General features: G+C 36.0%; 1 protein-coding gene across 1 annotated transcript in view; it reads right to left on the bottom strand.

Moving 5' to 3' along the window:
• XRN2 (5'-3' exoribonuclease 2) overlaps nucleotides 1-26902 on the bottom strand; it is an 82462-nt gene that overhangs the window by 16104 nt on the left and 39456 nt on the right. The window contains exons 17-27 of the mRNA XM_045776775.2: nucleotides 25390-25525; nucleotides 24022-24129; nucleotides 23843-23932; nucleotides 23099-23171; nucleotides 17139-17222; nucleotides 15754-15851; nucleotides 14834-14913; nucleotides 13557-13613; nucleotides 5547-5615; nucleotides 5318-5449; nucleotides 4204-4331 (exon numbers count right to left, since the gene is read on the bottom strand). Of these exons, the coding sequence (XP_045632731.1) occupies nucleotides 4204-4331; nucleotides 5318-5449; nucleotides 5547-5615; nucleotides 13557-13613; nucleotides 14834-14913; nucleotides 15754-15851; nucleotides 17139-17222; nucleotides 23099-23171; nucleotides 23843-23932; nucleotides 24022-24129; nucleotides 25390-25525 (1055 nt within the window). The remainder of the gene's footprint in view (nucleotides 1-4203; nucleotides 4332-5317; nucleotides 5450-5546; nucleotides 5616-13556; nucleotides 13614-14833; nucleotides 14914-15753; nucleotides 15852-17138; nucleotides 17223-23098; nucleotides 23172-23842; nucleotides 23933-24021; nucleotides 24130-25389; nucleotides 25526-26902) is intronic.

Here is a 26902-nt window from a genome sequence, read left to right as displayed (position 1 = left end):
GAAAAAAGCTCAATCAGAGCATCAAGAAAATGTTAATTAAATGTCAGCAGGAGACCACTACCCATCCAGTAGAATGGCTAGAAGTGTAAAGACTGACAATACCAAGGGTTGGTGAGAATGTGGAGCAACTGGACCTTCCCTGTACTGCTAAAGGAATGTGAATTGGTATAAACTGAATTTAACTTGGGAAATGCATCTGGCACCTCTATTCACAAAAGCTGAATATGCCCACAACCCTAGCCTTGCAGTTCTACTACTGATAGATACATACCTACCCGTCAGAGATGTTTACTTATGTGTGCCCAAAGACACATGAATTTCACAGCAGTACTACTCCAAAAGCCCAAACTGGGAACCAACCCAGACACAACTCCAATGAGAGAAATGATGACATAGTCACTGATGGAGCAGGGGAAGCGTGAGAATGAGTGAACTACTACTGCTGCAGCAACAATGCGGATAAATCTCAGAAACAAAATATCAAACAAAAGAGGTTAAATTTTCAAAAAGGTCAATCGTGTTAAGAGTCCATTAAACAAACAGATGAAACAAATCAATGACACTGAGGTCAGGAGAGTAATTACCTTTAATGGGCTGGAGTGGCACCTGGGAAAGAACATAATGGGGAGCTTCCGGGGACTGGTCACTTTCTACTTTTTGGTCAGAGTAGTGGTTACATGAATGTGTTCATTTCATAAAAATTAATTAAACTGTACACTTATGACTCAGAACTTTATATATGCTGCATTTTAATAAAAAGTATATGTGAAAATACATGTATAATAATCAAATTTTCAAAAATTGCACATAGGAATATAATGAAAGAAACTACTGCTTTATTGCAGGACTGTGGGACTATGGGTGTTTATGTTTTATTATCTGCCATGTTTTATTTAATTAACATGTACTACAGCTAAAATCCATTTAAAATGTCACTAAAAATATGGAGGGAAAAAAAAATCAGCTTTCCCACTCTCATAACCAGTTCCCATTTACACTCCCAGAATTTTGTACCAGTTATTCTAAGCTTAATACCACCTGACTTTTGCCGTATACTTCAAACTCTTTTTTTCTCAGCCCAAAGTATCCCAAATTCCCATCTGTAGGCTCAATTTGAATAGCACATTCTTGCTGTTTTTTTCCCATAAACTTTCATTCCTACCATTCCCATCCCCTTTGGAAGTCCCAGCACTAATGCTCAGGTGGCTCAATGTTTACAAGTCACCACACAGAGATGGACACATTTCTTGCTCTAAGTCAATCCCTACTTTACAAAACGTATTTCCTATTTTTTAATGATGTAAATTAAAACAGAGACTCTGACTGGAATAGATAGATTCTAATTAAAGTCACTCATATGACCTGTAACAGCAAATGAGTTACTCAAGGCAATAAAAAGGGAGAGGTGACCCCACTATTTGAAATAAAATGCACAGATACTGATTAAGAGTTGACTGTTTACAAAAAAGACAAACTAAGAATTATAAAATTACAGGCCGTGAAAGACATGAAATTCTTTTTTTTTTAAAGATTTTATTTATTGGACAGAGAAAGACACAGCGAGAGAAGGAACACCAGCGACAGGGGTGGGGGGGGCGAGAGGGAGAAGCAGGCTTCCCACTGAGCAGGGAGCCTGATACGAGGCTCGATCCCAGGACCCTGAGATCATGACCTGAGCCGAAGGCAGACGCTTAACAACTGAGCCACCCAGTCACCCCACCCAGTCACCCCAAGACATGAAATTCTTTACCTCTGGTGTGACCTTGATAAATAAAAGACCTTCCTGACTTCCTTCTTACTCTTAGTGTTGGAGACGGATCCTGCAGGAGGGAAGGGGATCTAAGAATGAGGCACTTGGATTTACATGAATGCCACATTGAGTGAGTGATTTTCTGTGAAGGCAGTCCGTGGTTTTTACAGATTCTCATATGGGCCTATGATTCCCTAGAAGATCTAGGGAACATTTCCCAAAGTGTGGTATACATACCACAAACTGTACATAAGATCAATTTCTGGAGATTGTGAACAACACTTATCTTCATAGTTAAGTATTCTTATGTATATTTGAAAAAATACAACAAGCACATCAAACTCATAACATCATATACTTTTGATATAATCTTATATTTAAAATAAATCAATTTAAGTGGAAAACAAAGATTTTAAGTAGCTGTCTGGGTGATAATCTGGATAGATTATGGTGGCAGCAGGCCCAGTGACTGGGCCTTAGGAAATATGAAATGGAAGGAGAACACATGCTTTTTTCACCTTTGCTGCTCAAACCTCTTTCCAAATTTCTCAAAGTTTATTCAATGCAACAACCTCAGAAAAGCCTCATAACCATCATCTTGAGAAATACTAGCTAACCTAAGCCACAGAGATAATACTTGGTTCTAGCATCTTCATCTCAATTTTTTTTCTTCCTATTTGGAAGCTGTGATACCATTATGGATAGAAGTACATATGGATAGAAGTATGGTGAAGAGCCATAAAAAAGGAACTGATAAGGAATGTGTCAATAAACAGCTAGCTTTATCAATAAGCTGGATATACTTTCATCATTTACTAGTAAAATATCAGGGTATAGGTCGCTCTTTCAAAGTGATTAGACTCTTCTGTTGTATGTGGCATGGCTTGATATTATATATATGGAAATACTGAGAAATGTTATTTGCCAAATCTTGGGGGAAAAGCAGCTAAGTAAACTACTGCACCAAGCAGATCCCCATAAGGCCCATTAAACCGTGCCCTTTCTGTGTTTCACTAAATAGAATAAAACTGCTGAACTCCATAGTTTTCGTGGAGTCTTAATAATGCTCCATTCAATGTCATAAAGCCACAGAGAGAAAAAGAGAGACAGACAGAGAAAATACACTGAAAAGAGAGGGCTCTGAGAGAGAATGAGACTTTCAGAGCCCATTTCCTCCTGGGTACTATACCAGGAAAATCTGGGGTGGACTTCAGGTAAAAAAAAAAAGGGGGGGAGTTGTAACTTAATTAGCATGAAAACAGTGGTAGCCGCATAGGATAAATACTTCCCAACAATCTTCACATTAATCTGGTATTTCTTTGACAACTACAACTTTGGTTCAAAAAGATTTCTCAGAGCAGCCCCCTCTGTTTTTGTTAATTTAATTTGCATGAAATATTTCCAAAAATCAGAAGGAAACTTAATAAAATAACACTCAGATTTAACAAATGTTTGGCATCTTGCCACAGTCACGTGTCGTGTCTCCCCCAATGCCATGCTGTCCTGGTTTGGTCCAGGAATGAAGAAGCAAAGGCTTTAGGAAGAAGATGGTTTTGGAACCTGGCACATGACTTGAACACAGCCATAGAGCTCAAAAAATAACAAAATGGGGACACAATTGAAAATTAATACAAAATCTATGAGAAGTCTAACATTTAATTTTTTTCTTCTCCTTTTCCACTGTAAAACAAATGTCATGTAATTATTTTCAATGGGTAACATTTCTGACCCACTTTTTTTTTTTTTTTTTTTTAAGATTTTATTTATTTGACAGAGAGAGACACAGCGAGAGAGGAAACACAAGCAGGGGGAGTGGGAGAGGGAGAAGCAGGCTTCCCTGCTGAGCAGGGAGCCCGATGCGGGGCTCGATCCCAAGATCCTGGAATTATGTCCTGAGCCGAAGGCAGATGCTTAACGACCGAGCCACCCAGATGCCCCTTCTGAACCACTTCTATCCACAAAACAGGTTACAAGGGGTCAGGGAAAGGCCAAGATTTTCACAGAACCACAGAGTTAAAGGAGTATTCCTACCTAAAGCAATGCCTGGCTTTATCTTAAGTAGTCCTGAGCTACAATGTGCATCACGAAAGGGATACTACTGTCTTTGAACTGATTAAGAGGTTGCAATTCCTCATCTACTGCACCTGATTTAATTGCCCCAATACTTGTATTAATGGAATAAACAGCAGTTCACTCCACACACCTCCTTCTGCATATGCTCACTGTAGATTTATAGATGAAAATAAGAAATCCAATTCACATTATTCAATTAACTATATACAGCCAAGATAAAAGTATCTGAAAGACTTTACATTCACTTACAATTCTTCTAAATTATGTTTTTAAGTCCACTATCTCTGCCCTGATAAATCATTTTAGCAATGAGATTAGAAACCAACCTTTGTTGTAATATTTAATTTAGCATGTCAAATAATCAATTTGTAAAAACTTACTTGACATAAGTTTTGGAATCTGGGCTTGTCCTCTCAACAGCGGCCTATATAAGTTCCCCTGATACGTTGCAGGTGGTGGTGCAGGGTTGCCGTAAACGCCAGCCCCCGAGCCTCTTGGCATAACATGGCTGTAAAAGAGCCCCACCAACAGAAAAAAATTTACAGACAGATCCATCACATGACAGCTGATATAAATTAAATAAATGCTAGTAGTTGTCTCTTTACTACTAGATCTGATTAAGATAATATAAACTTCAAAGATTTATGATTAACAAAATTGAAAACAGTACCAATGTAAGGGTGATAGCGTATGTTCGTTTGCCAAAGATTCTTTACTGATAATTATTTAAGTATTAATTAATTACTTCATGTAAAGAGTGAGTCTACTTTTCTTTTTTGTATATTTCAGTTTTGCCCTCAAGGACCCATGCTGTTGCTGTCACTATATATACTTCTGCTCTATACCTTGCTGTTTTCAATTCTATTAAACATTTCCCTATATTTTTCATAGTCTTCATAATTATAGTATGTATACTTATAGAGTACTTTACCACAGTGATGTCTCCTATTAAACCATTCCTCTCATTTAGTACTACTATTATTGATAACAATGCACTACAGATTTGGGCATATAACTTTATGCTCCTCTAAAATTATATTCTCAAGATAAATTCCAAGAAGTAGGAATATGGATCAAAGTTAAGAGTTATCTTCATGTACTGATCATATATTGTATTATGTACTTGTTATGTATTATGTGTCATATATTGTAAAGTACTGATTAACACTTTAAACAAGATTCTGCCATATATTAATTCAGCTAAAACTCTCTTGAAAGTAAAGAGAATGTTTTATTCCTTTGAAAGATCTGTCAGAAAGATAGGAAAACCTTTTAACAGAAGATAACAGAATTCTCAAACACATTAAGCATAAACCACAGAAACAGAAGTGAATTTTAAAAATGAAGAGCACAAGAGTATCAAAATCATTAAAATATTTGCCAAATAGTTTCATTTAATGGTCTCGTAAGTATTTGTAACATAAATTCTGACTTAATGCTTGTGAATGATTCAGAAAAAGCAAAACATACAAAGGATAGCAACCTACCACTCACCCCAAAGTCCTGAATGCAGCCTGATCCAGGTGGACAGGCCGCCGGTCCCGATTAAAGCCAAGCTGGGGCTTCCACTGCCGCCCATTGCTGGACTTTTCCCAGTCACTAGGTTTCAGTACTGGTGCTGGTTTTCTGACCATTTGAAAATACAGTATTTAGTATTGAGATAAGCATTGTGCATACAAAATAAAACTAGATAGTTCATATTTTATAGCCACATTATTGTTACCTTGCTCCTGGAAGCATTACAGCTTTAAAAATGTAGTCTTCAGCAAACTGTGGGTCTTTAAAATTAATACTAGAAGAGAGCAACATACAATTTAATGACTTTATTATATTACCTTGGCTCAATTATTATGTAAACTGAGGTACTTTTCATGTTTAAAAAAAATAACTAAAATTCAGGTCTTCTCCAAAAACTATTTTATTCAATAATTTCACCAAATAGCTAAATATCTTTTTCACCAAACTGCTGCTAATTCCTAGTACACAGCCTTCATGTAACTTTCTCTGTGGGAAAAGCCATGCTTTAGCTAACAGTGGGTGATCAGAGAGAAGCAACAGAAACTGCTTCAAATCTCAAGAAATTCCAACAGGATACTGGAGACAGATGGAAGAGGTTTAAAGAACAAAAAAGAAAAAAAAAAAAAACTTTCATTTTGTTTAGTGTGGGGCAAAGACTTACCCTCCAGCATCTTAGGGAAAATTAGTTGTTCTTGAAAGAAAGAAAAGATGCAAACACACTTGCAAAATCAGAAAGTGAATACAAATAATCTATGGGGAAAAACATTAAATTTCCCAGTTGGAGCTCTGTATCGTGCTCTCTTTATGTTTCTCTTATATCAGGAACAGTCACAATTTGAAAACTTCACAAAGGCTCATTTTATTTTATAAGTCTGTACACTCAGACTGTTGAGTATAACCTGGATCAAGCTTCCTTTCTGGTGGGGTTTGTGTGTCCCAAAGGCTGGTAGGTATTTAAGTTTTCCTTCTGATATAGCAATGCCTCTTCTACAACTCTGGATCTGTACCAGGTTTCTACCTAAAGATGCTCACAGCATTTGTATTAACGCTAAAAAACTAAAACCTAAGTGTATGATTAATAGTGGATTGGTTAAAGAAACTATGGTTCTCCCTAAAAACGGAATCCTCAATTGACATTTCAAAAAATTTAGTAATAGAATACCTACTGACATGAGGAAAATACATACACAACAGACTAGACATATATTCATCAAAAAGTTATCAGTGAAATTCTTTGTAACATTGTCTCCTTTCCTTCTTTGTGCTTTTTAAGTATTTTCTGAAATTCCTCCATGATTACAGTTGAAAAGTTTAATTCAAGAAGGTTTTATTGAACTGGTTAACATTTTAGATAGCTAATTTTTTCTCTTCAAATACTGCCACTTTAAATTATTAGGGCCTATTTTCATTGCACTGGGATTTAACTATATATTTTAAGTACACAAAAATAACTTCACTTATAATAAAAATGCAGATCCCAAGAGCAGCTGAACAATACTTCATTTACTGAATCCATTCCTCCTATATCTCACTCTTCACTGGCAACCATCTTTATCTCAAATCTCTACTAGGCAAAGTGGCTTAGGGCAGTGTTTACAGGTTTAATAGGGTGACAGAGAAAATGGCAGTTAAGTACAGGGGTTCGTTAGGGCCTTCCAGATACAAAGTAAAGAGAGAAATCAGTAATAAAGCAAGACTTGGAACTAGAACGTCTCAAAGCAGTTATCTTTGTGTCAGCAGGGCTTTTCAGCAGTTTACCAAACAAACTTTAAGAGTTCCCACGGCATACACAGTTTCAGGGTGGACATGGGGGTACAAATGCTAGCCAGGCATCAAGCTTGCCTCCCCTTCTGATAAAGGAAATAGGAAATATTTAATAACATTGGCATAAGCAAGTGGAAAAGACAACAATAGACACAGAAAAGACGCTGAGTCAAAGCATGTGTGTGCACATCTTTCCACACATCTTTGTGAACGTGGGATAAAAGCATATGTGTATGGGGGAGAAAGAAGATTCTTTCACCTGGGCCCAAGGAAAACATAATCCAAGAGGCCATGATATAAAGTGGGACAGGACTGGTTACAGAATGGAAGAGGAAATAAATGTAACCAAGACATGGAAAGGGGTTCCAGGACCAAGGAATAGCTCAGTTTAATTGGAGTAGCCTTCTCAATGTGGATCTGGGAGAGAAGTAAGCCCTATAAAAATGATCTGAGTGTTTACAACCTCAACTCTCCCAAGGAAGATACATAACTAGTCCCATTCTAAAGGAGTAGGACACAAACCGACTGGTTATATGCAATGAATGCTTTAAGTTCTCCGGTCTTTTTAAAAATTTATTTATTTATTTAAAAGATTTTATTTATTTATTTGAGAGAGCGCGCGCACAAGAGGAGGGAGGGTTAGGGGGACAAGCAGACTCCCCGCCGAGCAGGGAGCCCAATGTGGGACCCAATCCTGGGACTCTGGGATTGTGACCTGAGCAGAAGGCAGACCGCTCCACTGACTGAGCCACCCAAGCACCCAGGCTTTTTTTTTTTTTCCTTTTTCTTTTTTTAAATTTAAGTGGAGCTGGGTGTGGAGTTGGGTGTGGAGCCCAAACACAGGAGCTGAACTCACGACCCTGAGATGAAGATCCCAGGCTAGATCAAGAGTTGGGTCGCTCAACCGAGCCACCCAAGCACCCCAAGTTCTCAAGCCTTAACTCCCAAGTGGGACCTCGGTTGAGAAGAGCTAGATCGGAGCAAGCAAGTTTGTGAATACAAGTGGGCAGGAACACAGGCTGGTTGAACTGGGTTAATGTCATTGAGGGCCTGTTCTGACCACAATGTGAAATCGCTTCAGGCAGTCAGTGAAGGAGTAAACAAGATCAAGAATGCAATTCAAAAAGAACCTCCTCGCAGCAGTGTGTAAGAGAATAGAGGGAGAGAACCAAAAGAAGATCATCAATACAATCTAGGTAAGGGCCTTCAATATGCGCTGGAGGTGGGAATGCTGGGCAGGCAAAAGAAATGGCAGGGCTGGATTGGACTAAAGATCACATTCAGATGAGGGCTTGAGATGAAGATCTGCAAGTCATATACAGAAAGATGGAAACTAAATGAAGGAAACAGCTAAGGTAACGAGTTCCCAGGCAGAAGAGATAATCTCTCCTGAAGGACAATGGTTGCAAGAGACATAATAAGACAGCTGAAACCAGTGTTTGAGAAAACAAACCCATTTATTTATGAAATATGTGCAGTTTACTGTCAATTGTTCCTCAATGAAACTGCTTTAAAAATTCCATATTCGTGCTCATGTTCTAAAGGGAAAAATTTTCCACGAAAATAGGAAAAAAATCTCCAACACCTCCCCTACTTACCACCCTCAGAACCCAAACTCAACAGAGTGATCTATATACTTCTTCATAGGGAAAAACCATTAGACAGAAAAGGAGCATCTAAAAATAAGTTTGGAGGTCCCTACTGAAGGGACAAGCGATACTATTTTTGATCTCAAAGATTAAAGCATTCTTTTCCCTTGGATCTTTGAGAACAATTTGAAGACTTATTCTCTCCTAAAACGAGTTAAGCTTTCACTGGCTGAGAGGTTTTCTTAGTAATTTGTTCCCAAAAATATATACTAAGAACTATTATATTTTTAGAAAATAAAGAACAAAAGAAAAGCACAACTCATTTGTACTTTTCCAACGTGAAACACCAGCCACAACTTAAACAAACCTCTCCAAAAAATGAAACACATAAACCAGGCAAGAGCCCGTTAATCAAAGTCCCAGAGGGGAATCTACTGATCTACTGAGAGCCAAGCTTTCAAAGTTCCTTCATTTTTTTCAGGTTTATGTAATTAAAATTCTTATAAACAGAGAAACTAAAATAAAAGAAATTATGTTATTATAATAAAATATATAAATAAAATAGAAATAATAAAGAAGAAAAACGGATTACTCTTTGACAAATTTCTACCACCAGAAACAAAACAGCTTAACTGTGGACTGCGTCAGGGGAGGGAAAGCAGTAACACTGAGATAAGACAAAAGCACCTTCAGAGAGGAAATGAGTTAACAGAACAGCTTACAGATTCAACAGGTGGCCCCTCTGAGGTAAGAGAACTGTGTTCAGATGTATACTGCTTCATCTAGCTTCGTCTAACTCTGTAAATGCAAGCATTTTTCACTTCTTTCAGGTGGCACGGCGCTGACTTACGCTCCTATCTACCAGACTAGCCCACCCAGGACTAGCATAATGGGCCTTTCCCTTGGTAGGGAACTTCCCTATTATTTTAATCACCTAACTGTCATCATAAACACACCAAGGACAAAATATAAAAACTGTAAACCTAAGCATGGTTGAAAATAACAAAACTGAGCAGTGCTTTTATTTGTATTACAAGTAGCACTTCAGACACCATTAGTAAGAAGAAAATACTATAGCAAAGTCTCCACAGAAAAGGAATGGAATGTACAACACCTCTTTCCAACTCAATTCACTTTAAGACTTATCCTTAGAAATGCTATTTTAAGTACTATTACTGTTTAAGTGCTAGCACACTTCACAAAGATAGCAGAAAACTCCAAATATCAAGTTACATATTTTTACTCTACCTTTCCCTGATACATTCCTTAATTAATGCTAAATCAGCATACCAATGCAAACTGTTCTTGTAAGAAAAACTTCATGATTCATATACTTGACATTTTAAAGCACTTTAAGACTTTATAGGACTTAATATGTCTTCTGACATTCTATCAGAAGACGTTAACCAGGCAGTGGAAATTAAACCCTCCCAAGAGCTTTCCCCATCAAGTCTGTCACTGACTGTATGTATTCCACTTCCTCTAGGCTTCTGATTTCAAGTTACCTGCTTGCCAACCATGAGTCTTACAGAAACGGTTACATTAAAAATTCACATTTTTAAAAAACCTCCTTGAAGAGATAAAACATTCTACCCCTTGCCTGATTCATACAAAGTCTGAGAAACCCTCCTCTGAAGGAGTAAGGGCTCCTGGAAGACTGGCAAATACTAGGCTTTGACACTATGAACACCTGGGCTTTTACACAGGTTTAGAACTATGCCAGGTGCTATGAGAAAAAAACCAAAAACCAAAAAGAAACAAACCCCCAAAAAACAAAAAAAACAAAAACTCAACAAAAAACTCTCAAAACTTCACAATGCTGATAAAAAAACATATAAGATTATATAAATTCCAGATTATATTTCAGAAGAGAAGAAAAGCTATGAAAGATAGGCTACAAAGGCACTAACATTCCAAACAAGGGAAGGAAGGTACAGAGGTCAATGGGATACAGATGGGAAGAGCCTGGGTCGAAGGAGGAGGCAGGTGTCCTTGAGGAACTGTGGGGATTCAGGCACAGAGCTATGGCTCTGCCAAACGATGACAGGCCTTGAAAAAGCAAAGAAGTGTAATTCCACTGGCACTACAGACCAAAGATTTCTGAGGAGTGGTAGTGTTTAACAAAGATAATCCTCATAGTGTGTGCCAGCAGATTCAGGGGGAAGATGGAATCAAATAAATTAGCTGGGAGATAATTACAGTAATTCAGGAGAAGAAACTACAAAATGAAGGGGTTAAAAAAAAAAACCACTACAAAACAGGCTCACTGGGAAGAGCCAGATATGAAAAACAACTAGGAAAAAGAACCCAAGTGTAGATACAGAGATTAAGGTAGAATGAGAAGCCAAAGCATATAGTGTAAGAGAGCAGGATATAAGTCTGGGCAACAGGACGGTTAAGGACAGAAAGGGGAGATCAGCAAGGAGCACTGGACAAAGAAGTCTGGAACACTGAGTCTGAGGTAAAACAAAGGTGGGGTGTGTGTGTGTGTGTGTGTGTGTGTGTGTGTGTCTATTCCTCCAGATGAATAGAAAATTATGCCGCTGCAGTGGGAAGATAACTTCTCTTTAATTTTAAAATCATATGAGGTTTTAGATAAAGTTTTTAAAAAAGATTTTATTTATTTATTTGAGGGCAGGGAAGAGAACAAGCAGGGGAAGGGGCAGACGGAGGAGAGAAGCAGACTCCCTGCTGAGCAGGGAGCCCAACATGACCCGAGCTGAAGGCAGATGCTTAACTGACTGAGCCACCCAGGCACCCCTATATTTAAAGTTAACAAACAATTAGTCTGAAAATTTTACGTCTAAGCAAATTACAATGGTGAAGAGCGGGATGAGGAAAAATAAGGGAGGTGTAGCTCTGTTCTATTCAAAGGTAGGCTACTAATATGGTGACCGATTTATGGAATCAGAATTGGAAAAAAACCATCTAGGTCACAGCTGACTGTATTTTTCTAAGAGTCCTTCTAGGAACTGAAACACTTCAATAACCTCTATTATATGCCTTTTTAACACTTCAGATAAGACCAATGTGATGGGAAAAACCCACCTAAACTCAACTTGAAGAAACAACTTCTCAAATATGGGATGGAATACTAGGTGCATCCAAACAGAGAAGGGGAAAAAATGACGGGAGTCAAAATAGAAATAACCAGCAACTGGCACCAGAACCTGCATTCTCAGATTTTCATTTATAAAGCAAACACAACACTGGGATGAAAAACAGGCCCCAGACACACAAAAATTGCAGTAAACTGGATCAACCTCATTCCCCTCAGAGGAAACAATGAAAATTAGCTTATAAGGTAAACGTTAACGTGGTCTTTCATAAATCTCCAGGCAATTAAATCAATTTTATTATGAAGTTATTTTCAACATATATCTGAATATGCACCTATATCTGGGATTTGTCTTATAAGTTTAAAAATCTTATGAACACAATGGATACCAAATAATACCAAAAGCCTCTTCAGGCTCAGAACCAACCAGCCAACAATAACACTACCATACAAACAGAAGCTAGAGGATTTGTCAATTTTGTAATTCTTCCTTTGGACAAGTCTATCCTAATTAGAAAGTTAAGTAGAATTAACTACTTCTAGAGGGCTGGGCAGAAAGGCTCCTGAAAACATGCAGAAAAACTAAGGAGCACAAGCAAGCACGTGACAATCCAAAGACAGAACCCAGTGGGATTAACTGGCCTGAAGCACCGCTGCAAGGCAGAGACCCCACGGGTTAATACAGTGTCCACACTGGATCTGCCTGAACCAGACTGTTCGTGATGGGTGCAAGAGCTTGGCTCACAATTCTAAACCCTACCCTTCACAGAAGAGCTAAAAGACAAAGAGCCAGAACAAATTACACGTAAAGATAAATTAAAAATGTGTGGAAAGATAAATAAAAGCAACTACTCTAGAAATATTTCCCAAATTCATGACAGTTTTCTTTAAAAAAATGCCCTCCTAAAGTGGCAGTTGCTATCTAAATCCGTTAAGGATAGGAAAATGAACCTGCTTACACTTTACAATGATAAATCTAAATAAAACCTAAAATACTTCCCAAGAGTAACAGAAATAGTAAGAATGACTGGGAACGAAGGATTCAGTAAGTCTTCCCAAGCAGACTTTTACAAAATCCTTGAACTACTAGGATGTGTTTGCCTTAGTTTTGCCTGAAGACTAAAGAAAATGGTAACATAAATCCTGCCATCAAGATTAATAATTACATAGAGGAATTAAGCAAATGAGTAGTAATGTGTTGGTTTTTATTCTAAACAGTCACATTATATTTTACATATACAGAACGCTGTCAGCATGCAAGAAATGAAATAAAAGTACATTTTCCAGGTAGCAGAAATTAGCTCTTGATATAGTTTTAGTTTATAATAATTGTTGGTAAACATTTCCAGAAATTCATTCTATCTCAACCAAAATAAAGTATGTAATAGTTTTGTTTTTGAACTCTGCAGGGTCACACCTGTAAATATAATTAAAATAATCTGTTATACCACAAAGAAGCTGTGTGGGCCTCTGCGGTGAAGAGGTCTGTTTGCTCCTACGTAGTAAACCACTCCTAGGAACCCCTACTTTCTACCTCCCACTTTCCTAATCCGGGAAGAATTAGAGGTTGTCAGGGGAAACCAGAAAGCAGAGAGGCAAGCTTGTTAAATCAGTAACCTTAACAATATACATAATTTAAAGTCAAGAGGCTCTGTTCTGAGGTCTGCAACACAGGGACTCTCCAATCCCAAAGCACTGGTGGAATAATAGCTGCCATTTCCTTGTGATTCAGATGCCTTCTTCAACTTATATGCAAGTTCAGAGCTGTGTTTTGGTCAAACGACATGAATTTTGGAAGACTTACCTGATTGCAGTGTTCTGTGTCAGATCCCGTAACATGGGGACAGGAGAACATACTATTCTAAAGAGAAAGAAGAGAGTAAGTTGTAACCTTCTGGATAAGTGGAATTAAGATGTTGCTTTAGGAAAGAGAAATCATTAAAATGTACCAATAAAAATGACATAACCAATTACATCTTTAAAAAAGGACCCTGTCTTCCTTGTTTGTAATCTCCTTAACAGAAAACTATTACAGGCAAACGGCTCATATCAGAATGTGTAAAGCATACAAACGAACCAAAAAGGGGCACAGGGGAGCAAATAACCGAACAGAAGAATAGAACAGGTACTTGATAAATGAGGAAAACCAAATGGTTAACAAATATACCATATGGCATTCAATTTCATTAGTAATCAAAGAAATGCAACTGTAAGCCACAAGGTGCCAATAAGCATCCACTAAACTGACAAAAATTAAGGTCATGAAAATCAATTCCAAGGGTTTGCAAGAATGTAGAGCAGTAAGATCTCTCACAAACTGCCACTGAGATTACAAAATAGTGTATTCACTTTGGAAAAACCACCCAATATTATCTACAAAAGAGGAAGACAAAATTGACCAGCAATTCCCAAACTCTTATCTCAGAATCCCTTTAAAACATTCCTAAAAATCAAGGACCTCAAAGATCTTCTGGTTATATTGGTTATGTCTATCAATATTTGCCTATTAAAAATCAAAACTAAGAAATACCTAAAATACTAATTTAAAGATAACAGTAATAAACCTATTACATGTTAACATAAATAATATTTTTTATGAAAAACTATTTTACAAAGCAAAAAAAAAAGAGAAGTGTCATTGTCTTACATTTTTGAAAATTTCTTTAATATCTGGCTTAATATCTATCTTAATAGCTGGATTCTCTTATCTGCTTCTGATTCAATCTCTTGAGATAGCTATCACACTACTTTCAGCTTCTGGAAAACTCCACTGTATACTCAAGAGAGAAAGAGAATGAGAAAAGCAAATAATATCATAGCATCTTAGTATTATTATGAAAATAGCTTTGACCTCATGGATCTCCTGTAAGGGCTTTAGGGACCCCCAGGACTCCCTGCACATAGTGACACAGCTAGTAGGCTGAAGAGCTGGGCTCTGACCCCAAGTATTTTTTATAGTCCAGCAGGTTTTCTGTTGTTTTGTTTTCTCGCTATTACTAGAAGATAAAACATTAAGGCAACAAGGAAAAAATGCTAGCTAAACTTTCTCAGTCACCGCAATGTGCACAAATGAATGCTTACCGATCTGGAAGAACAGCTTCTTCATCCAAAGAAAATTTTCCTTGAATCCCATGACATAATTCAGGCGGTACATCCACCGGCTGTGGAAAAATGCATTCCTGATCATATACCCAAAAGAATGGAAACAGGGACTCACACATATGTATGTACACCAATGATCATAGTAACATTATTCTTAAAAGCCAGGAGGAGGAAACAACCCAAGTTTCCATCAACAGATGAATGGATAAAGAAAATGCGGTGTATACACACTATGGTCATAAAAGGAAGGAAGCCCTGATACATGCTACAACAAAGATGAACCTTGAAAACATCATGCTAAGTAAAATAAGTCAGACCAAGAGGACAAACATTGTAGGAATCCATTTATTCCATTTACAAAGAACAGGAAAATTCAGAGACAGAAAGTAGAAGACAGGCTACCAGAAGTAAGGGGAGAGGAGAATAGAGATGTAAGGGATACCCAGTTTCTCTATGGGAAGATAAGTAAGTTCTGCAAGTGGATAGTGGTGATGGTTTCACAACACTATACACAGATTTAATGCCACAAAATTATACACTTTTAAAATGGTTTTTAAAGATTAAAATGGTACACTTGTTTCTATTTTTTTAAAAAGATTTTATTTATTTATTTTTGAGAAAGAGAGAGAGAGAGAGAACGCACGCACGCACTCGTGCGTGAGCTGGGAGAAGGCACAGCAGGAGAAGCAGACTCCCCGCTGAGCAGGCAGCCCAATGTGGGAATAGATCCCAGGACCCTGGGATCATGACCTCAGCTGAAGGCAAATGCTTAACTGACTGAGCCACCCAGGCGCCCCACTTGTTTCTATTTTATCAAAATTTAACAAATGTATTTCTGATGAATTAACCAAATAATTACACTGTCTAAAAGCACTTCATGATGGAAAAAGAGACCGTACCTCTGTGGAACCTGTCTGGTAGAGTTCTAAAATGAAGTCATGGAGTGGGTGATGTTTCCCCACAAATAAGACGTCACCTCCAAGACTGTTTCTTTTAGCTGGGGGGGAAATTAGGAAAGAATAAAGATCAAACAATTACATCTGCAAGAGCAACTTTAATGAGAATAAAATAAAAAGGAACATCTAAATTTTAAAAACTAAGTATAAGGTCTACAAAAAATAATTTCAAAGTGACAGACCTAAATGTGTGAGGTCTCTGTAGAAGAAAAACAAGTTTGACAACAGAGTTTCAAAGATCAATGACTATCAGAAAAAATTATCACTAAAACATATCTGAATATAGCACTGTAAGGGACAAAGTAATTTACATAGAACTCAATTTCTTACTGTAAGAAATATCTAACCATTTCCTGAGCAAACCCAGACAAATTATACCATGTGTTAACAAAGACTATTCTAAGGATGGCTGGCTGACAGAGAAATTATTTCTATAGGTTTATTATAGTGGTGTTAAATACATTTTCCAACAGAGTCTAGCTTTGCAATTTCCCAATACTTTTAACTGTATTTTAAATGCCACTCTTTGTACAAAATAACATTTCAGGTTAGCAATCTAAGAGTAAAATCCCTCTGTTTCAACGTAACTTTTTAAACAAAGTTACTGTTATTTAGAGGGGATGAAGGGAAGAAGGGAGATGGAGGAAATTAATACACTCCCAGCACGGAAAAACACTTTTGTGTATACATGTCATGTAAGAATCAAAAAGCCAAGGGGCAGGCACTGGGTGGCTGAGTTGGTTAAGCGGCTGGCTCTGCATTTCAGCTCAAGTCATGATCTCAGGGTCCTGGGACTGAGTCCCATGTTGGGCTCCCCACTCAAGACAGAGCCTGCTTGAGGATTCTCTCTCTCCCTCCTCCCCTCCCCCTGCTCATGCATGCTTGTGCTGTCTCTTTAAAATAAATCAATCAATCTTAAAAAAAAAAAAAAAAAGAATCAGAAAGTCAAAGGATATTCTTGAAATGCTGTTTTTTGTTTTTTTTTTTAAGCAGGCTCCATGGCATGGAGGCCAATGCAGATTTGAACTCACAACGGCTGAGACCAAAACCTGAGCTGAGATCAAGAGTCAGATGTTTAACTCACTGAGCCACCCAGGCACCCCTTAAAGTGTTGCTTTTTAGTAAATCTAACAAACACTTGTAAGCTAAAAAAAACTGTATTTCTATTCAATTTGGATAATACATTTTAAGAAACAAAGTTGACTTTTCTTATGAAGAAGTAAAAACCAATGATTTATGCCCCCTTTATGTGCAATTTGACAAATGGAAATGTAAAGTATGTATGCTACAGACTCAATTTTGAGACCAAGTGGAAGTATAGTTCTTACTCTCTTCTGGAGTGAGGTCTGGATATACCTCTTCTAGAGCAGCTCGCAGCCTTCGCTCATCCACAAAAGGCAACAGAGCAACACCTGGGGAAAAAAATGCACACCAACCACCCAGCTATTAGGATCACCCAAATTCCACTTATTACTGGTCCAAATAAACATTTCTAGTAGAATATCCCTGTTAACATAAAAACACTTTGGAACTGAACTCTATTTATTCAAATCTCAGATGCAAATACTTTCCGTGTGTTCAGAGAAGAAAGAAGTTTCATTTATTTTCCATCCTTAAGATGGCTCATATGAAAAACCATGTTTGCAGAATATCAACTCCGTGATGATAAAATTTTTCAATTAAATGAACAAGTAGCCACCTGGACACCAGTCTATGTTCTCGTGCCTTACTTACGAGGATGACCTTGGGCAAGCCAGTTAATCTGCAAGAGTTTGAGCTTGTCCTTTCATCTTTCTAGGACTTGGTTTTTAACTAAAATATTCAGGTCTGTTCAATGTGAATAAATACACGGAATGTCTTCTAGCTCTAAAACTGCACAGTATTCTGTTTTTTTTACATTTTAAAAACCTAATAACTAATTTAGATACATAAAGTTTTAAAGGACTGGCTTATGTAATTTTGGGGGCTGGGTAGGATCACAGCTGTTCATATTCAGGCTGAAAACTGTCTTGTGGAATGTGCTGAAATTAAAGTAATTGTTTTATTTCAACCCACGTTCATAATTTTCAAAGCAGCATACCAGTAATACAGTATCTATTTCTAGAAAAATATATGAAGTTATTGAACCATATGTATATGTTGTGCTGTATACAGTATAGTCTTTTGACAAAAAAAAAAGTAAAATAGCAAAGAGAAATGCTAAATAGAGCTAAATAATTTTGAAACTACTGCAAATCAAAACTGCCATACTTATGATTATTCCCTTTAAAATGATGAGAAATGTAAAGTTCCCAAAGTTGTCATTAATTATTTAGCTATCATATTTTCAAAGTTTAGAAACAGGTTTAATTTCATTACCTAGAAGGAAAATATGCACTTTTTAAAGTTAAAAAGAAACTAAGTTCTAGTGTGAATTGTGAAGGGCCTAAAAAGTGATTTCAAGAATATTAATATCTATCAACTGAGTTAGGCTATTTCATCTACTGGTAAACATTTTACATGGAAAAAAATGTAGGGAGTTGTTCAAGTTTAGTCATACATTTAGATCTAAACAAATTATCAGAAAGACTTTCCTACAATATCAACTCCAAAAGCCAGCTCCCACTGGGAAGCAACTTGCAGTGCTAATGACAGCAATAAGGTTACTAAGCAACAAATCAGCCCTACTGGGCAAGATAGGAAGAAATGCCTTATACCCAGATGTGATAAAGTTAGTGCTTGAGTGAGAGGATAGTAAAAATGACATTAGCAGCTAATTTCTCCTGAGCACTCATTTATTATGTTAACATGCATTAGCTCAACAACACAAGTAACCTAAGTAGTGGTAACACTTAGGTAAATACATAGTGGTCACACTCTCTGGGTCCAGACCTTAGTTGAGCCACTGTGTGACTTCGATCAAATGACTTAAAATACTCTGTTCATATATAAAATATGTAGCATATTTTATGAGTATACTATATTCCTTATATATTAATATAAAAACACAACATTGCAAGGGTTCAATAAATGTCGAAAACATATCCAGATATATTTTAGCTGCTACCATTTTAAGATACACTCAACTTAGGTGAGAAGTATTACCATTACTTTCAACAATTTTTAAAGACATGGGGGAATAACTATAACTCCTCAGAGTACTAAATTTGACCTCGAAAAAGCTGTGTTCTTGTTACAGTCAAACAAATGAAAATACATAAAATATAAAAATATAAAGAACCTTGAAGAAGAAAAACAGAGCTGGAGGACTCCCACCATTTGATTGCAAAACTTATTAAAGCTACAATAATTAAAACAGTTTGGTACTGGCATAAGGACAGGCATATTGCGCAGTGGAATAGACAGCCCATAAATAAGCCCTCAGATATGCAGTCAAATGATTTTCAATAAGGGTGCCAAGACTGTTCAATGGGGAAAGAGCAGTCTTTTCAACAAATGGAGCTGGGAAAATGGGATATCCATAGCAAAAGAATGAAGTTGGACCCTAACCTTACACCCTACACAAAAGTTAACTCAAAATGGATCAAAGACCTAAATGTTAAGAGCTAAAACTATAAAATTCTTAAAAGACAACAGGGAGGAAGCTTCATGACACTGGATTTGGCAATGACTTCTTGCATATGACACCAAAAACACAGGCAATGACAAAACAGTCCAACAAAAATTGAACTTCCATCATAATTAAAAACTTTTGTGCATCAAAGGACACTATCAAACAAAATAAAAAGACAATCACAAAATGGAAGAAAATAAATGCAAAATCATATATGAGACTGGTGTTCAAAATATATAAAGTATTCCTACAATACAACAACAAAAACCCAATTCAAAAATGAGCAAAAAACTTGAATAGACAGTTCTCCAAAGACACAGAAATAGCAAATAACACATGAAAAACTGATCAACATCACCAATCATTAGGGAAATACAAATCAAAAGCATAGTGAGATACTGCTTCATACCTATTAGGATGGCTATTATAAAAAAATCAAAAAACAAACCAAAAAACCCCAGAAAATAGACACAAATAAATGGAAAAGATATTACATGTTTATGGATTGGAAAAATACTGTTAAAATGTCCATATTACCCTAAGCAATCTATAGATTCAGTGCAATCCCTATCAAAATACCACTGGCATTTACCACAGAACTAGAACAAGAAATCCTAAAATTTGTATGAAACTACAAAAGACACCAAATTGCCAAAGCAATCTTGAGAAAGAACAAAGATGGAGGTCTCGCACTCCCTGACTTCAAACCATACTACAAAGCGACAGCAATCAAAACAGTATGGTACCAAAACAAAAACAGACATACAGATTAACGGAATAAAACAGAGAGCCCAGAAAAAAACCCACGTATATATATACGGTCAATTAATCTATGACAAAGGAGGCAAGAATACACAACAGGAAAAGAGTCTTTTCAAGAAATGGTGTGAGGAAAACTGGAAACCTACATTCAGAACAGTAAAACTAGACCATTTTCTTGAACCATATGCACAAATAAACTCAAAATGAATTATAGACTTGGATGTAAGACCTGAAACTATAAAACTCCTAGAAGAAACGGTAGGCAGTAAGCTCTTTGACATCAGCCTCAACAATATATTTTTTTTGGACCAGTTTCTTCAGGCAAGGGCAACAAAAGCTAAAATAAACAAATGGGATTACATCAGACCAAGAAGCTTTTGTTTCAGCAAATGAAACAATCAACAAAATGGAAAGGCAACGTACTGACTGGGAGAAGGTATTTGCAAATCACACATCCGATAAGAGATTGATATCCAAACTATATAAAAAAACTTCCACCACTTAATACCAAAAAAAATCCAATTAAAAAATGGGTAGAGGATTTGAACATTTTTTCCAAAGAAGACATCCAGATGGCCAACAGATACATGAAAAGATGCTCAACATCACTAATTATCAGGGAAATGCAAATCAAAATCACAATGGGATATCATCTCACATATTTAAGACTGGCTATTATCAAGGGGTGCCTGAGTGGCTCAGCCTTAGTTAAGCGTCTGCCTTCGGCTCAGGTCATGATCCCAGGGTCCTGGGATCGGGCCCCACATTGGGCTCTCTGCTAGGCGGGAAGCCTGCTTCTCCCTCTCACACTCCCCTTGCTTGTGTTCCCTCTCTCGTTGTCTCTGTCAAATAAATAAATAAAATCTTAAAAAAAAAAAAAAGATTGGCTATTATCAAAAAGAAAAACAAAAACAAGGTTTGTGAGGATGTTGAGGAAAGGGAACCCTCATACACAGTGGTGCAGCCACAATGAGGAACAGTATGGACATTTCTCAAAAAGTTAAAAATAGAAACACCATACAATCCAGCAATTCCACGTCTAAGTATTTATCCAAAGAAAAGAAAAATATTAACCTTCAGAGATAAATGCACCCATATGTCCCCTGCAGCACTATTTACAACAGCCAAGATATGGAACCAACCCAAGTGTCCATCAACAGACAAACAGATAAAGATGTGTGTACACACACACACACACACACACACACACACACACACAATGAAATATTACTCAGCCATAAAAAAAGAAAGCTGTTTCCAACAACATCAGTCAACCTACAGGGTATTACGCTAAGTGAAACAAGTCCTGACAGAGAAAGACAACTACCATATGATTTCACTTACATGCAGAATCTAAGAAAACAAATGAACAAACAAAACAAAACAAAACAAAACAGGAACAGACTCACAGATAAGGAAACAAACTGCTGGTTACCAGAGGGGGAAGAGGTTGAGGGGATACGCAACTAGGTGAAGTGGATTGAGAGGTACAAAATTCCAGTTATAAAATAAGTCAGTTGTGGAGATGTAATATACAGCATAGGGACTACAGTCAATAATACTGTAGTAACTTTGTATGGTGATAGAAGGTAATTAGACTTATCATGGGGATCACTTCATAACGTATAAACGTATCAAATCATCATGATGTACACCTGAAACGGGATATGGTATGTCAATTATACTTCAACTAAAAATACATAAATACATAAAAGCCATTTACTGAATTTAAAAAGTAACAAATGTTGGCAAGGATGTGAAGAAAGTGTAACCATTGTGCCTTGCCCCACTTTTCCTCTGGATGATTTATACTACAATGATATATATAGAAAGCAAGATATCTGCATGTTTACATATTTATTTATTTATTTATTTGTTTGTTTATTTATTTATTTATCACTTACATAAATACACTTACAAATACTTGTATTTTTACTTTACTACCCCCTTAGCCCTCTTCCTCTAATCAAAATATCCTCCACAAAGCAGCTTAAAAACAACCTAAGACTCCAACCCACTTACATGTAACAAAATATGATCATAGAGCACAACCCTGCTAACCTCAATCAGTGGGCTGCATTTCCCATTATCATTCCATTAAAGTAATATGAAATTTCCTTTACTACATAAACCAAAAGTCAACCTTAAATCTCATAAAATGATTTTCAATTTGTAAATTATTATTTAACCCCCCGTCTCACAATTCTCTGAGTCATGTTACTGGTCATCTATCTGCACCACAGGAAATAACCAGACAAAGTAAAAACACGGTTTTACCAAATGAAATTATCTTAGAAAAATATATGGTGAAAGAAAAAGTTAAAGTGATTTGCTGAAAGGGGCTTTGTAATGAAATAATAGTTGACTTACTGTGTGAGAGACTTCTCTATTGTGTTTTACATTCAGTCATCATCACACATTTGCTGAGTGGTAAACAGCATGTTAAATTTAGTAGTAATTTAAAATTGACATTCTTACAAAACTGTAAACAGAAGGAATGAGAAAAATCACAGCTAAATAAATAGGAAATAAGCTTTAATGATTACTGTCAAGTATTTAAAACTAAATTTCTAATACATTTTTTATTTTCAAATTTCAATGGAGTATAAGTGAATCTCCACATAAATGCCATCATGTTTCTGTATTTCTCAGCAACCTTACAAGGTGTCAATGAACTATTAACTGGAAGCAAGTCCCAAGTCCCATTACTTACTCACAAAAAAGACAAAAGAATGATCTGTTTCGACTTAATTTATGGTTTATCAGAATGTTACTATTAATCATTGCTAATGCCAGGATGGATAGAAAAAAATAAAATTTTGACATGTAATTCTTAAAATATTTATCTTTCACAGAAATTCTTTCATCACCTAAATCATGTTTGCTTACAGTTCACCAAACTTTTATTTTAACAAAAAGGAATAATGTCTAAAACTTTTGTTTTAACAAAAAGGAATAATGTCTAAATTTTACCTTGCCATGCATATTTCTTCCCATTCAAATCAATAGCAAAATCTTCAGGATAGAAGTCAATTATACTAGAATCCTATGTCAAGGAGACAAATAAAGGTTCAGAATAAAAGTCACACAAGTCTGAGTTATAAAGAATTTGACACTTCTTTCATTCGTGTTGTCAGGCCTGATGAGAAAATAAGGTTTCATTCCTTTAAAAAAATGTTAAGACCATCAGGTCATTAATCCCAAAAGTAAAACAAAATTAACACTTTTATTTAAAAAAAAAAAGGCATTATTAGATAGGAATTTTAGAACTGAAAACTGTGGACCCAAGACAGTCAATGAAGAGTTTACTGACTCTAATCCTTCCTACTTCTTGCCTGGCTTTCCTTCTTCCTATCTGGCACACAAAATAAGCTCAGCGATGATTTTAGGTAGGCCAGTCTGAACTGTGGTAGCCACCACGCATGGTTGGAATAAATAAAAATAATGACTTAGAGGTAGGCTGAGAACAAAGTAACTGTTTTAAGAATTGCTCCCAAACACAACTTAATTTCTTTATATACCGTGTAGGGCTCTCATAGCCAAGCAAAGTAGGGGGTAAAAAAAAGGTGAAAAATATACATAAGAACTCAGTACTTTTACTTTGTTTTTGGACTTCACTATTTTAGCTATGAGATGCAAAAGCAACTGTGACTAATGTTAGTGAAATGGATGACAAAAACCCAGTTACCAACACACTCAAAATACTAAGACACTAACGGGATCACTCATGAGCTTCCGCCATGATGGAGGTAGAAAATTACCACTCGCAGCTGGAAAAACTCCCATTAGTTGTTCCAATGGTTTAAACTGCAAGAAAGAAAAAGTTTAAGATAAGACACAATTTTTATCTAAGCCAAAATTCTATGAATTTTATGAATCTAAATAATTAAGCTTACTGGTTTAGTGCCCTTCTCAAAATCAGATGGCATGTCTGCAATACCTTCAAAGTCTGAAGCAAATGGTGCATAATGGAATGGATAATACCACTTCCAGGAAGCACAGCCCTAGAATCATAACAAACAAAAAAACAACAAAAACAAAAATCTACGTTCAATACGGACACAGAAAAGCAAACAAAAATTAGAGTATTAGCCTATAATATTCCATTTATAAAATACATGACTTCCAGTGTACATTTCATATATTAATTTTTTCCCATGAGCCCTAACAGTTGTTTTGATTAACTGAACTTTTACTTTTTATCAATGGCTCCCTGATTTAAAAACTATTGCAAAACGTCTTTAAATCAGTAGTTAATACCAAACTTTGTTAAGTACAATTTGTAAAATACAATTTGGTGAAGATTTTTACCCTTAAAATGTTCTTGGTTATATTTCTTTCCAATTTTACAGCTGCCATCACCAAATCAAATGAAGAGCCGTGGTAATTGGCACTTACTTAGCATATAGATGGGTAAGGGACATCACTGGAACAGTGACTAAATAAAACTTCCAAAAGTTTCATTTTATAATTCCCTATTATATTTTCATTATGACAACCTTCTCTTTATTATAAAAATACTTAAGTAAACCCATCAAAAAGAAAACAGTAAGTTTTACTGACAGAAAGGGAACTCCTACGCCTAGTGAATTAAAATCCTGAGAATAAAAGTAAAACATGAACTTACTATTATACTGTTGATAATGCATTAAATTACTTTCCACTTAATGACAAACTTCATCTTTTCCCAGATCACACCAAATTTAACTTGCTGTGCTCTCAGAGAATGAAACCAGATATCAACTACTAGTGTTACAATCCCCTATATGTCTATCTAATCTCTCACCAATCTGACATCTCAATTATCAAAAGCTTTAAGTCAGATACAAATTACTCCAATTAGAATGCACTTCATGTAACATCACTAACATTACGCAGAGGAAATGGTATCATTCAAATGCCTTTCAAAATCTTACTAGTATTTTCTAGGTTTTCTCCTTTGTTCATTTAGTGACCGTCTATTAATTATTTTTTACTGCCAATTAAAAAACCACCATACTTTAATTATGTTAAAGACAAAGTACACTCAACCCACACTATTTGATGCTGAAATTCTTAAGCACAACAAAAATTATTTTTATTTACACGTGAGAAGCGTCAAAGGCTTTACAAACAAATATTATTTAAGGTAGTGAATTTCTAAACAGGAAGTTTTAAAAAAAATGAGTCTGGATTTAATTTCATAATATAACTCAATAATACGCAGAAATTATGATCTTCTTAGAATGATTAGCTAGGTTTAGAGGAAAGTATTCTCTCTGTACCTGGTAATAATATCGAAGAACCCAGCAGAGCCCCTCAACATAAGACTGTACAACTTTACGACGGAATTTCTCATCAGCTGCATCAACGTCAAATTTGTTCTTGTAGTACCGCTGCTTCCAACCAGCTTCCCATAGCCTAAAATCCAGGCAAAGCCAGTTCATGTTGAATTAATACTTTCCATAATTGTCCACTGGTTTATCACCCAAATCATTTTATATTTAATATCCAGGTGAAATATAAATGAGTTAAACAGTAATACTAACACAGCTTCATTTAATTATTTCTAAAAAGCCCACTTTCACAGAATTTAGTAAAAGACGGTAAAAGACGGTTAAACATCAAAAATCCAAACACTGATTCTAGTAAGACCATTATAAAACTACATTTTGGAAAAGAGAAAATAACTACTTATTAAAGTAGATACTGAACACTTGTTTGTTCAAATTTTAATACTGTTTTATGTTTTTTGATTGTGGACCAATTCTGAAACCACACTGTAATATTCAAATATTGAAGATATTTTATATAAGTTCCTCAGTTTGTTAAAATACATTTAAACTAAACAAAGGAGGCAATCAAATTACTTTAAAAAAAAAGATTTACACGGGTAATTTTTTAAAAGGTAAAAAATGGTTTGTAAAACAATAATCTAGAAGCCAGGCAGAAAATTATGTTTATACCTATTCTCCTATCCTTGGGCCTTATCCCTCTTTCAGCTAGGAGTTGTTGGCTTCAGCGAAAGACAGAAACACACATGTATGTATGCTCTAGTAGAACTTAGAAGCAGGTCAATCGATTCACTAAATTATCATTAATCACTGAAAATACATGTGAAGAACCACTTTTTCAAAGTGTTTTTTTTTTTAAGTACTCATTTTTCATTCTCTAAAAGATTTAAATATTTTATTGAAGGAACACAAAGAAGCTGAAGAACACTAAAGAAACAAATCAGGACAGATCAGAAACACCAAGATGATTCTCATTAAAGGCTATTTTCTACCATGTGCCACATGTTACTAATTAATTACAGTCATATTCCAGAATACACCACACCAATTTTAATTCCCTCCCACTTGCCTCAAGCATTCACAGAACATCAATTAGGAGAAATATCCTCTATAATGTGGCTTATAACTGTTTTACAGAAAATATGAATGAAATACACGTCAAGAGTCTCAAGCATTTCTTGACAGAAGCATTTCTACCTTGACTGTTCTCAGCCCTGGGAATACACAATGAAGTACTAATAAATCAAGTTAACTATTAAGCTGGTAGATCAAGATGGCTACACAATAAAACAGATAACATACTCTAAGAGGAAAATCCAGAGTTGCAGAAACAGAGGATCAGGTAAATGTTCAATCAAAAGTCACCACAGATCTCAGAATCTGACATCAAAGGATGTTAGGAAAATACAGAACCATACATGACACTTGAGAAGTTTTCCATCATTAATGCAAACATACCATCCATGTCCTATAAAAGAAGCATGAGTTGTGGACCACTATTGTT

This window comes from Ursus americanus, chromosome 22, assembly GCF_024610735.1.
Source record: "Ursus americanus isolate L20-20 chromosome 22, mUrsAme1.1.p, whole genome shotgun sequence".
Classification (NCBI taxonomy): domain Eukaryota; kingdom Metazoa; phylum Chordata; class Mammalia; order Carnivora; family Ursidae; genus Ursus; species Ursus americanus.
The sequence above is the reverse complement of the archived record's forward strand: the minus strand, read 5'-3'. Positions and strand labels throughout refer to the sequence as shown.